Here is a 14051-nt window from a genome sequence, read left to right as displayed (position 1 = left end):
TCTAAAGGTAAAAGAAATCATCAGATTATAAATTCTAAGGAGAGGAAAAAATACCACAAATGTGGAAATCAAGAAAATTTAAAATTATTAGTAATTAACTGCCTGATATGCTTCTCTAGATACATTTTTCCTATATTTGGCTGTATATTCTTTGGTCACCAATTTATATGATAATGATCTTATAATATTTTCTATAGAGAGAATAAAAGAATTCACCTTTCATTCAGCTTGGTTTAGAAAGTTTGTTTCAGTTCATAACTTATTTGTAAGTGTTTTGAATTATTACCTTATTTGAGAAAATCTTTATCAAGTTTCTTTCATACAAGATTTCCTGGGTAGTAACTACTCTCTGAATTGACAATACTCATTAACCAGTGTATGAGGCATATTATAAATTTTGTGTTAACCTTGTCAATGACAGCATTTTGTGCCAAAGAGCAAATCTTTTCCCAAAATGTCCACAAGATACACTCTTCTTTTAATTGGGCCGTTGAATAATCCAATAGCCTATTCATTATTTCTATCCCAAATGTATCTTTTCCTCTTAATAAATTACTGTGTTTTAGTTTAATCTAATTTTTTTTTACAATTCACTTCTTGATGGCAGAAAATTTTCTACCGAGTCCATCACTCATCTTTATCACTTTTGTTTCATAGTCCATTTTTACTTGGATTTTCTTTCAGCTGTTTATTAAATTTGAAAATTACAAAATAGGGTTCCTTGCATAAATGTCCAAATCAGAGATCTCTTATTTCTCGTTTTATTGAGACAGTCCAAAATGTCTTTTCAAAGAGCAGTTTAAATGGCATATTCTCAACTTAACTTCCCCTCTCTCTCGTTGTGTAAAAGGTTATTCCAACCTCATCCAACATGAGAGAAAATATGACAGAGGGAAATGTGAAGTAGAAAGAGTCCATGATCTTAACTGATTATGACTAAAATACCTTACTTTTGCAAGTCTTACCAAAACAATACAAAACCATGACCATGGGAGCACATTTCAAGGGCCCTTGCAAGTGAGGACCCTGAGGCTTAAACTTCCTTAGCGTCATCGTAATTGCACCTGAGCAACTCTTTAGTCCAAAAAGGAACCATCACTAGTAAAAAAAAAAAAAAAAAAAAAAAAAAAATCCAGGCCTAACTGAGGCCCCACTCTGCAGCTCTGATCTTTGAGAACCAGAGAGCCAACATGAAAAATGTTTCATGTTCTACCATTACAGCAGATATTTTTTTCCCTCAGTATGGATCCTAAAAGTTGCTTCTTAAATAAATAAACCAAAAGCATAGACTATGTATGTATTCTTTGCATAATTCCATAAGTAGTCTAAAAAGAAACAGACAGTGAACAACATATCACATACCAGAAATGAGGTAGCCTGAAGCAATAGCAATATTCACTTTCACAAGAGATGGATCACCCCTATAAATATTAAAAAACAGGTTCCTTTTTTTAGCACATGGTTATAGATGACAGCTACTTTTTTTTCTATTGAGATTTAAATATAATTTAAATGTTCTCTATAGGTGCTCAAATGGTAACTTGTCATTTGCACAAGGTACTGTGTTAGCTATAATGCTTCAAACTGCAATAATCATAATTGCTTATACTTAAGCCCAAAGTTTTATGAAAATAATATTACCAAAAGACAACATTTTATAAGTGTGTTCTCATATGATTTGTTTGTGAAAGGACTCAAATGGAATTCCAGATGCTGGTGGTTGTTGTTTTGATTCCTTATTCTGAATCAGAGGCTCAAATAGCCTCAAGAAATCATCTAGCCTGCCCCTGATTTAGAGGCACTATACTGCTACCCTCACTTTACTGAGGACTGGAGAGATTTGCCTGTTATCACAAGTTAGAAATTGATCGGAACAGAACAATTTAATACTGCTGTTTCGACCCTTACACATATCAAGATCCTACACTTTGGCCCTGCTCATGCTCTTGGCTCCAAGAAACAGATACAAATGATCAGTCCTTTATCTGACTTTTAATGTGAACTACTGGTAAAATGAACATAAAATAAAACTGACAACAGGTAAACTACAAGTGGAAATATTTAGTAGAAGTCATGTCTTCTTTACAAATTTTGATCTGTAAATATGATCCAGGAAAATTGGACCTGGAATAAGTTATGGTATCTAAGAAAATGTTAAAATATCAAAAAATATAATAGGTAAAAATTTGATAAGGACAAATTGGTCAACGAATCAAATCTTTGTTATAAAATTTACTTCCCAAAACAACTGGTTCTGTTGACAATCATGTGGGTAAAATAAAAATATGAAAAAAAAGTAGCAATTGTTTAGGTAGAGCACATTAAAACTTGGTCAAGGAATGAAATTCACTAAATTAATTCACTTTGAAAAATATCTTCTCAGTGAAAATGTATGAATACTGGTATAACTCTGACCAGCATAATTCCATATTTATGAATAAAAAACAACATCATTGCAGTCAAATAGAGATGGTCAAAAGACCTGGTCAAATTACCCCACATCCCTCAGAACCCACGTCTATCACATCCCTGTGCAGTGCTTTTTCAAAACACTCCCAATCCCTCAAACTAAACTGAACTAAGTCTTCTCATATAATGCCAGGAAGTACAGTTTGTAAAACTTCTTTCATTGGAATGACATTTAAATTCTTAAAAAAGAATCATCTTACAAATTATCGTGTTATGGCTAAACACAATTATTACTCGTGCTTCAAATCATCTCATGTGGTACTAAATCCCTCTCACATGGACATCTATAATTCTCATTTTCCTATCTTTGATATCAAATGATGGGTCAAACATAAATTTAAAGACTAAGTCTATCCTATCTATCTGACTATCCGATCTCAATAATAACTTATTTTTACTCAGAACAGTGTTCACAATAACTTGATTTCACTCACTAACACGGTATAAACGCTTACATAATAATCATATTCTCCCTGTTTTGGATAATAATTGCAATACTAATGCAAAATGCCCTCATTATTTGTATTAAATCTAAAATAAATCATTCTAATGCACCTTGCTGAAATATGTCTGAACACAAGCATTTTAACAAACCATACACCATCAATATGTTTTGTTTTAAAGTAAAGAGATGTTCTTATTAATAATTAAAATCAAAACATAAATCAAATTGACTATATTGGAAAGAAACAGCTTACCAAAGTGGATCAGCAATAGTAGCCTCATCAAACAAGAATATGTACAAGCCAATAACCCCAACCACCAAAGAATGACACGTAGACACTACCCTGCAATGAGATGAAATAGACACAAAGATTTTAGAATCTGTGCAATAAATTTTAACTAATTCTGGCAAGTCATTTAACACTCTGAAGAAGTTAAATGTGGAAGCATTTAAATATAGGATTGGAGTACATCTGAGAATATAATACAAAATTGCTATTTAGAAATCCAAGGGCCACAACTTTACTTTGGAATCAATAACAAGAAAGATGCCCAGGTCTACAATTTCCTGCTAGACAAATGATGAATCACTTATTGATTAAAGGGTCTAAAGCAGAAGCATATCTGATGAACCAGTTGACAGAGTGTTGTGCAAACAGATGGCATTTGGTAAGCACACTACCCTGCACCCTGCTCCATCCCCAGCAGCATCACTGCGGGATTAGTTCCTGCTCCAATCAGTTAGGAATGACTTCCAAATCTACTAGCCTTAACTCCATATAGCCTTAACTCCTTAACTCCATGAACTCCATATTCATGGATCAGAATTGGAATGGATCATGAAATGAAAATGTATTCCCTTGGAAATTTCAGTTTTAATACACACATTATTGTACTTGATTCTTGTAACAAATCTGTGAGAAAGCTAAGGTGGCTATTATTAGTGTCTCATCATTATTATGAAATCACTTCTAAATAGAAAAATGGAGGACCATGAATTTTTTCAGAAAAAATCTGTTTTTAAAAGAAATGCCCAAGTGAAAACAAAATGTTCACATGATCCACGTGGCATTTTCTTTATAGAAGGAATAACTTTTAGTTGAAAAACATCAGTTTCTATGAACATATCTTGCTAAAAATTTAATGACTTAACCAATATGCAAGTTCTATGATATCCTACTTAAAGAACTGTATACAGGATACTATATGCTTACTCACATAATGAAAAAGTTTATGAGTAATGAAGTTTCTCTTCATTAGAACAAAGGATGAGAGGAATAGCAAAGTTTTCTCTTTAGAAATTAATTGGTATGCAATGAATCTCTCTACAATATGACCCAAATCTTTAAAAGTAAGTGAAATATATCAACCAATACAAAGTTTGATATTAAAAAGTCTCATTGTAACTTGAAAAATCAATATACTTGATCTAATATATGATGTGGTCCTAAGTAAACATATCAAATTAAATCAAATCATATTTTAAATGCTCAAAGAGTCTCACTAATTTAAAGGCACTGAGTCCTTTGTAATACCAAAATACATTTTGAAGTGTGATAATTAACCCAATTAACCTGGTTTACAAGTCTGGAATTTTCACGCCAAGCACACCTGTGTTCCATTTGAACATAGCAAGATAAAAATGTAAGTTCCTTGATCTCAAGTAAAACATGCCATCTAAATAATCAGACAACCAGCTTTCTGTTGCCATTCAAAAATTCTATTAAAGGAAAAAGCATAACCTTTTACTAACCTGTTGGCTTAGTAACCTTCTATCAAAAAGTTTCCTTTTGGAAAATATCTGAATTTTTGTTCCTGATACTCAGGCCTCAAATTCCCTACTCTGTTGAGATGCTATATGGTAAAAGGGAAGAATTACAAGCCCTCAGCTGATGGAAATGGCATATAATTCACGAGAGAAAAGTTACATGTTACTTGGATCAAATAGCTCCCACTATAATGAAGAGGAGAAACAAACACCCTGTGCTTACATGCTATTCTGTATTAAAGTCTATACATTCAGAAACTTCTGTTAGTGAAAATTTCATATTTCATTCTTTAAAATCAGATTCCCGGCAAAGCATAATGTATATTCCTCAGGGTCTTAAAAAAAACACCAAGATAAAATATTTCAATTTTGTTTAAAGAAGGTTAAAAAGGAATGTTTGTTGGCTTCTTTTTTTTTAAGGAAGTAATGACAATTTTAGAATAGCACTTTAAAATTACTGATGTAATCACTCGCAAGTAGTATGAGTATTACCAACAGAAATTACATAGCTCAATCAGACAAAAGGGTTATATTTTGAAGAAGCAGATTTAAAAATTAGGAATATTTCAGCACAACAAGGACTTTCCATGCCATAGGAAAGCAAGTGGAAATAAGAAATTTATTTAATTATATAATGTTAATAACATCTATAAGTATGTATGTTTGCAGAAAAAGTAACAATTAAGTATAAGATTTTCTCACTTATTAATTCAACTGTTACTCTCAGGTGTGAATTTTCTGGAGAGCTTTTCTGCCTTCTGTCCTTTTACTACTAGACGATTTGAGCCACTCATCGTTCAGAGACTCTTTCCTGATTACTAGAGAGAATTAATGTGGGTTGTGTTGATCTGTCTGTTTTAAGACTGGAATCTGGATTTCAAGACATATATGTGTATTCAAAAAGAAGCCAACTGTTTTCCCTTCTTTGCACTCTCCACCTCACAGTTTAAGTCCCATGTAAAGCAAGCTGGAGTGGGAAACAGGAGTAAATTTGAGAGAAAATAGCATAGCATAATAGTATTTGAATAGCATAATGAATCATATAATCCCAGACTCCTTTTTCAAATGGGAACTCAGTTTCCCAAATGGTGATTCCATGTCTCATAGAATGGCAGTCATAATAAGACTGAATAATGCAAAGTATTTCTCAATTGCATCATTTCATTTCATTTTTACCTTTGCTTCTATCTATCTGTACCCTCCCTGTTTCTTTGGCTTGCAGCTCGCCAAGATTCAAATGCCTTTACCTACCTTAACCATGTTGAAATGGAAATGAAAACAGTTCAAAATTTAGTCGTAGAAAATGAATGTCCCCCTCCATATCCCTTTCCTTCTCTTACCCAACTATTCTATCTTCATGTTAGAAATGGTTTTACAAAATAGTGGTTAGTATCTTTTGTATCCACATTTGAACAATACTTTTGTGCTATTGTTTAGACAAAAGAATCATACCTCTTACTTTTCAAAAATATATGGAGAAATAATTCTCACTCTTGGGAAGAAGAGCTATAACATGTATGAACCAGACAAATCAGTGTAAGGTGCAGAAGAAAACAACTAGTCTTCTTCACAGTCTGAGTTACAAAAGTGAATGCCTGTAAAACAATTTGGCTCAAATAGATAGGGCATTTCAGGTCACATATGACCATTCTCAAATAAATAGACTTTGGCAGAAGTTTTTAATTCCGAAAGGAAATTTCAATGAAAAAATAATTATAGCAATTTTGGAGATCTGCTGAGTTCATTTTATAGTTAGCATTAACTTCAATAATAAACAGTATCCCATAGCTGCTCTAATTCACTGAGGTTTGCAAATGCACAGAGGTGTTTGGGCATCTGAAATGCTCTAAAGCAAGTGAAGCTGTCAGAGTCCGTCTGTGTTTGAAACCTTGTGAGAGATTAATGAGTTGCACATACACAAAAAATTCGCAAACCAACTAATTAAAACTCTGGCAGGTTTCTATATCCTTAGATGTCTTATCCGTTTTCCATTTACTCTTTTGTTTAAAAGATCTAAAAAGCAATTTTTACTTTAGAATTACATAACAAAAGAACAGATTCTGGAGGGCTATGAATTAAAATGAAAAGTTCATTAAAAGAGAGACATGTGCTAACCGTGCACCAGGTTCTTCGGTGTGTAGTGTTTAACTGTCCTAGGTTGGGCTAAGCCAGCCTGATACTATATATAGGCTACTCACAGCCCCAACTAATGTTACTTCTGTTACCATTTCCAAAGAACATGTGTTTGTTATCATAAATATTTCAGAGGAGAATGCAAAACAGTGCCTTCCACCACAGTCTGCCAGAGTCTACTTAACACTTCCCTAGACAGTTAAATAAATTTTTCCTAACATCTTTCAGAATAAGAATTGAAAATTTTTTCTTGTATAAGATCTATCTACTTGTCTTTCCTTTTATTCCTAACGTCAAATAAAAAAATTTGACCTAAGATTTTGTTAGATCCTAAATGAAAAAGACTTTTTGGAAATATTTTAAATGCATAATTTTATTTCAAAAGACTAGGTATTTTTTAATCAGTCATTTACATTTCGTATGCTTTACCTTGAGTTCCATTCAATCTTCTTTTCGAAGTTGAGATTATTAAAACCTGGAGAAACTTTTGCTGAAAACCAATAACTTACAAAGTGGAAAAGAAGCTGAAAGGTGAAAAAGCTGGTAAAACCAGCGCTGATGACCAATATGGTGTTGGTATCCATACTTCTTCAACCTGTTAAGAGAAATGTTGGCTATAAAATCCTTTAAATTGCTCATAATACACCTAAATTAATTTTTAATTTTAAAAGAGTATGTGGTTGTATTTTTAGTGATTTATTTTAATTTCACACAAATGTAAGAATACAAGGAAACTATATGAATTTTAAGCCTTTACCAGCTATCTGTCATGTATCTCATATTTGTACTTAAAAGAGGGGAAGATCTATTATCTTAATGATTTCAATATTATAAATGTCAGGAGACAAATTTAACATCATGATATTCAAAATTACCTAGGTCTAGAGTTTACCACTAAGAGGGAATTTCAAGTACTATAACTGAAGGTATTCTTTTAGTAATATTTTTAATTAAACTAAGGACAAATCACCTGATTTCTCTATGCCTCAATTTTCTCATCTATAAAAGAAAGTTGGTTAGATAATTTCTAAGAAACAATTAAGCCAAAATAAGAATAGAACTAACATTATCTGCTATAGCAAAACAAAAACCAATTATATAAGAAAAAATAATTGTACAGTGTGACAAACATTTAAAGTTTAAGGAGAATAATACCATCTTGGAAATAATCATACCATTGTTACTGCTTAAATTAGTATTTAACTTTTTTTTTTTTTTAGTATTTAACTTTTAAAAAAATATTTTGCAATCACAGATATCCTTGAACCAAAAATCCTCCATGGATTTTTATCTCTAAAAGAAAACATTTTTATAAAAGAGCTCCAAGTTTTAAGGATAGAGTTAGCGCAAAGAATGGTAATATGCATATATACACGTTCAAAGTATGTTTTCTATCTCATTGAGCTAAACTTTATCTGGCTCCTAAAAATCTTAGGAACATTCAGACCAAAAAAAAAAAAAAAAAAAAAGACACTGAAGCATTTGCTCATATCCAGCAAATACAGCATTTCTACGGCTCCATCTTTTTTTTTTTTTTTACGGCTCCATCTTTGATAGAGCTGACCCTCAAATGAAAAGGAAATGAATCAATACATATTTCCAGCTGCCTAATGTGAAGAAATAAAGTCACCTACTGAAGCCAATTCACTAGAGAAAAACCACATCATTGACTGCACTAGCAATAACCCCACTTCATTCCCTTCCAACCAGGATATCATAATAAGAATCAGTCTCCCACAGGGCCTCTTCTGACAGAATTTATGTGTCTGTAATGAATTCTTTCCTCATTCTTTTTTTCTGCTGTGTGTGCACAGTAAAAATATTGATATCACAATTCTCCTCTGTGAGATTCCATTAACTTTATTGCTCATTTAATTGTTTTTAATTCAACATGTGTTTATTGGGCATTACAAAATTTAATTTTAACCTATCTTGGTCTTTAACCTAGGTTTAATATTAACAAAATAATACATAAAAGTAAGTTTTATACATAAATTAAACATCACTGTAGTTTGTTAAGTGAGATGTAAAAAGGAAAATGTTTTTCTAAGATTAAGCAAACAAGGATCTGCATGCCAGGTGGGCAGATAAACAAAGACAATGAAACCAGTAACCAGTAGTGAGTGGAGAATCTAATCTTAAATGTGAGGATGATTTGTCCTGAAGGGTTCTGTGTGTTCCCGGGAGGTTATGGAGGGTGGCTAGGCAAGAGCTGCTTATTTACCTCAGTTAAAATTCAATGTATACAATGAGTATTTATTTCATGAATGTTTGCTAAAAGTTATGTTATAAAACATAGTAGGTATCATGCAACATTATCCATTTCATGAATTGTTAATTTAAGCAATACATTAAAAAATCAAACAATTCACTATTAAATTCCTCATTCCTAAAAAAATTTAGTTTTTATTAAGTCTTTGTTATACTGGGTATCTTATATTTTCAACGGACTTTCAGTTAACTAGAGTTTGGGGGGTACATGTTGAGACTCTCTCTCTGCAAAAATGTTCCATTTAAAACTAAAAAGCTCCACATACTCAAGTTATGGCTTCCTTTAAAGGCTCAACAGACAGAAGTTAATTAAATTGTTCTACTCCCAGCTTTGCTTCATATTAAACAGCTGCTTGCTTCATCAGTCATGCCAAGTCAGGGACTAATCTAAGGAATTAAAAAAAATTTTTCCCAGAAAACCAAAGCTTCCGGTAGGAAGCAACTGCCCCTGTTCATTCACTGAATCAGGCAAGAAAATGGTGAAAATGGATAAAACCAAATAATGCTCATTACTGACACAAATTAAGGGCCTTTTAGAGTTTAGTGATTATTAAGTAGAGGAATACACAGTAAAAGTAGAAAAGTATTAGACTTGGTTCATACACCTCTACATATGGCTAGTAGCTGGCAGAAGGCTTGGATACTATCCTAGAACACAGCAGCCAGAACAGAAGTGGGAAATATTTCTGTGCCAATTTACAAGGGGAGTGTCTAGACATGAAATTTAATTAGCCCATCCTGATTCCCAGGAATTATGGACACCAAAGAAACTCTTCCAGAGGCTTCCTGAATACAAAGGATGTTCGTACTTTTCCCCACAAGATGGTTTCCATAAACTTTAATTCAAGTTGGTTTCTTGGTAGAGAAAACCATGAAAAGGTTTGAAGGATGCCTCTTAACCACCAGCTTGTGAGGGCCCTTCTCCAGGAGGACTCCCAGAAGGAGGACCACTGGAAACAGCCCAGCCAGACTGATTCAGTCTTTACTTCAGCCAACAGTTCACCCAATACCTGTCATGAGTCCGCCACATACCAGGCACTGTGCTGGGACTCAGAATACAAAATGGGAGACATGCTCATGGGCTAGTAAGGAAGCAAGAAACTGATCACTCCCACATAAAGTGGTAAATTCATGGTGCTAAGGGGGGGCACTCCCTGCTTTCCTGGGAATAAATACCCAGCAGAGAAGACGTATAAACAGTGAGGAGATATCTGAAGGTACTCAAGCTAAACCAAGAGAACATCTTCTCATCTAGTAAAATCCCAACAAGATGCTTTAAGGTTGAAACCCCTAAAGATTCAGTTCCACCAGGTGACTCTAGAAATACTGACCTGGGAATACAACCTTTACTCTCATTTCCCCATGTTCATTATCTCCTTATAGCACAAGGGATTCCTTAGGGAGTGTGTTGGAATCACCAATGTCACCTCCAATCATCAATACACATACACAACCTTCACGTTCTGATACAACTTCCAGGGAAGAACCACTGATGTACCGATTAGCAGTAAAAATCCTTAAATACAGGGGGAAAAGGTCTTATGTGGTTGTCTTTAAGGGCAGCGAGGAAGGGGGAGCTAGGAAGAATGCCCTACACATGCTTAGCAGTCCTTTTCCCATCCCTTTCCTTTTTCCCACATTGACTCCAAATATTCATTGCTCACAAATCTCCAGTTCTCCCTGTCTTACAATAGATGAGGTTTCTTCCCATTTCACCAAAAAATGGAGGCCATCAAGCATAAACTCCTGATGATGGCAATGTTACTACCTCCCCTCGCCCCAATCCAGAATTTTTCTCTGCACATTACAGGCTCTGCTGGGGTGTATGCCCCACACATTCAACATGGTTTACATTGTGTGCAACCAAACCCCACCATCTCCCAATGTACCAGTCCTGGATGGTCAGCTACCCTCTGGGTGGCTCCGTAAGGGTATCCTGGAGGCCCACACGCTCTACATGACCCAAGCTGAACTTAACCCCAAACCAGTCCTCCCCCCAGGGTTCCATATCTCAGAGGATGATACTATCACCCGCAAACACCTCCTCACCTTTAATCTAGAACAGCTCAGTCATCCTGGTCTCCTTCCTATTTCCTACTCACATAATTAACTGACTGCCAAATCCTTGTAGATTGAAGAATACCAAATGAAGAACAACTTGATTCCAGGAAAGTTCTGAAAGTTTCTCATGAGATCCTTATTAATAACACAAAGAAATGTGGCTGGATAACAAAATTAGGTAAATCTAGAGTTAGCTGAAAAACTAGAACCAGCATTTAGATCAATGATCTGAAAGAGACTTGAGAAATATCTCCTGCGATAGCCCATAAGGTTCTCTCTTTTTGGTCTCTTTCAGTAATATTTTTACAAATATTTATATGTTTACTCAATCTGCATATAACACAGAGCTGGGAAAGATAGCTAATATAATCAGTTAACAGAATCAGGTTTCAAAATGATCTTCAGAAGCTCAAATAATGAATCCCAATCAGAAAGATAAAAACCTGAATAAATTTTTAAAAGGCAATACCCAAGTATAAGACTTAGCATAATAGCTATATAACACATGCGCATGCACGCGCACACGCACACACACACACACACACACACGCACACATACACGTAATATTAGCATTTTAATTTACACAAACCAACAAGAAATAATAATGTAATGAAGATACTAATAACAAAAAACAAACCTCAGAACCACTTACAAAGAGTATAGATCAAGACACGTATCAGTCCCATTTTACTCTGAATTAATCACATGTCAAAGTACCTTTAGAGCAGGGTAACTAAGATGGTGATTTTTAGAAACCATATCATATCATGAAGAGTTGAAGGGCTGAGTAATGTCAGCTTGGGAACAAGATTACTTAGAGAGGACTGAAGGGCATTCTTCGGACATCTGAAGAACTGTCATGTGGAAAAGTGAAAGAGGGAACTTACTCTGCACCACTCTAAATGGCTCACATGGGCAAAAATTACAGAAAGGGAAGAGCTCAGCTTAATTTAAGGAAGACCTTTCTAACAATTTAGAAGTGCCCAAGCATCTGTCATGGAAGTGGTAAACTGACCACAGGGAGGGTTGGTCTGCAAAGGGGTTGGGCACTAGTCTAACCTTTAGAGCACTTGCAAAGTAAGATTCTGGGATTCTAGGACTGAACTTAATTGTGGCATCTAAAAAGATAATTTTGTATTAAATATTACACTAGCTTTTCAACAGTCTATCACTTATGTTTTACAAAATCAAAGTTAGGCATGTAAGAAAATATTAAGTACGTATGACATGTTGGGAAGTACACAGGCTCTGTTACAGTCTTGAGTTTGAACCTCAGTTCCACCACTTGTTCACTGTGTGACCTGGGGCAAGTAACTTGCCTTGCCTTACCTGCACCTTGGTTTCTTCATCTGGAAAATGGAGATAACGACAGTACTAATCTGACATGGGGAATAAACCACAGAACGCTGGGCGCTTAGAACAGTACTTGGCATGGGGTGCACACTCGGGAGTACTGTTTCTCCTTCCACCATCGACCACCTCCAGCAGCATGCAAGACATGCAACTTCTGGGCCTGTCATCACTCCAGCCCAGGGAAACAAGACCATTCTCTGGCCACTAGGCCCTATGCCTCTAACTCATCCCCCTTACATTAGTCAACACTCAAAATGTAGGCAGCCCCACTGCAGAGATCTAGCCTCCATCACTGGACTATCCCTGTCATGCTCCAACGTTCCTTCCCAGCCACCTGACCCAGCCCATCACCCCCTCTACCTCCCAAATGCTTCCACTGGTCCCCTGGGACTGGGCTCCCCACCCAGAAAACAGTGCTCTATGCTTGGCCTCTCCTCGGCCTGCTCTGAAGACACCCCTCTTCTTCTGCAGCCTCTCAGCTAGTGGCTGCCTAGGCCCTCATCCTTCAGTGTCAGGAGTGGCCCTACAGGCTCTTTGCTCTCATGCTTCCCTTCAGGGCTTACTCCTCCCTTCCCTCACCTCCTATAAACACGCAGGGTGCTTTGGTCCTGCTATTCAGTTATACCACCTTCTCCCTCTTCTCACTGATATCATATTCCAACCTCCTGAACATCTCCTCCCTTTCAAAGACTTTGGTCCTGGTTCACTTATGGTCCTCAAGCCCTGCCATTATCCTGAATGACTTCCTATATATGTAGAAGGCCCAGGTTTCCTTAACAACTCAGTCCCTTAATCTTCATCTGGAATGGTACCCCTTCCATGCCACCTCAACCATTCATGGACCTTTACTGTCCCTTACCCATCATTTTTCTGCCTCCAAAATAACATTTCTAGAATTCTCCTTGTTGACCTTTCCTTCAAGTGTGCTCAGTATTACAACATTCTCAGGTTACATTGGCCTCTCAGTTTTTCCTCAATTCAGTAGCCCTTTTCTCTTTTTACTTCCCTCTTTAATCAGCTTAGATCCTAGAGCACATCATTTTAATAACAGTCTTTCTAACACCCCACATCCCCTTTCCACTGCCAAGAGCCGGTGAAACTCCAACCGAGGACAGGCCCAACAATTTACTCAGTGACAAGGCAAGCACAGTCGGAGCACTGTTGCAAAAAGTCATATACCAAAGTTTATACCAGTCATATACTGGTGAGTGTGAAATTACAGTGGGATCAAACAGCTCTCAACTCTGCCCTGCACTCCTAACACATTGCCCTCGCCAACCAATCCTTTCACGCTCCACAATTAAATTTCCAAGTTGCCCCTACTCTTTTCAAACCTCCAACCATCCAGCCCCACTCTCAACAGATAACCCCCATCCTACTTCACAAAAAATAGAAGCCAACATATGAAAAGTCTCAATATCATATTATCAACCATTCAAACTACCCACCTGTCCTCCCATCTCAAGACAACCTAACCTGTGCACTTTGGAGCCATCCTCTCTGGCCTTCTTGGGAAACTTTTCTTCCCCATTATCCTTTATTCTCTCCTCA

General features: G+C 35.8%; 1 protein-coding gene across 5 annotated transcripts in view; it reads right to left on the bottom strand.

Moving 5' to 3' along the window:
• TLCD4 (TLC domain containing 4) overlaps positions 1–14051 on the bottom strand; it is a 101135-nt gene that overhangs the window by 31784 nt on the left and 55300 nt on the right. For 4 of the 5 annotated variants that reach the window (XM_060025985.1, XM_060025993.1, XM_060025977.2 and 1 more), the window contains 3 exons: positions 7244–7409; positions 3168–3257; positions 1363–1421 (listed from right to left, as the gene is read on the bottom strand). In XM_060025985.1, coding sequence (XP_059881968.1) covers positions 1363–1421; positions 3168–3257; positions 7244–7398 — 304 coding nt within the window. In that variant the 5' untranslated portion in view covers positions 7399–7409. Of the gene's footprint in view, positions 1–1362; positions 1422–3167; positions 3258–7243; positions 7410–10416; positions 10835–14051 lie in introns of those variants that run through there. The other variant, XM_060025982.1, reaches the window with a different exon arrangement.

Source organism: Delphinus delphis, chromosome 1, assembly GCF_949987515.2.
Source record: "Delphinus delphis chromosome 1, mDelDel1.2, whole genome shotgun sequence".
NCBI lineage: Eukaryota > Metazoa > Chordata > Mammalia > Artiodactyla > Delphinidae > Delphinus > Delphinus delphis.
This window is presented reverse-complemented; position numbering and strand designations above follow the sequence as displayed.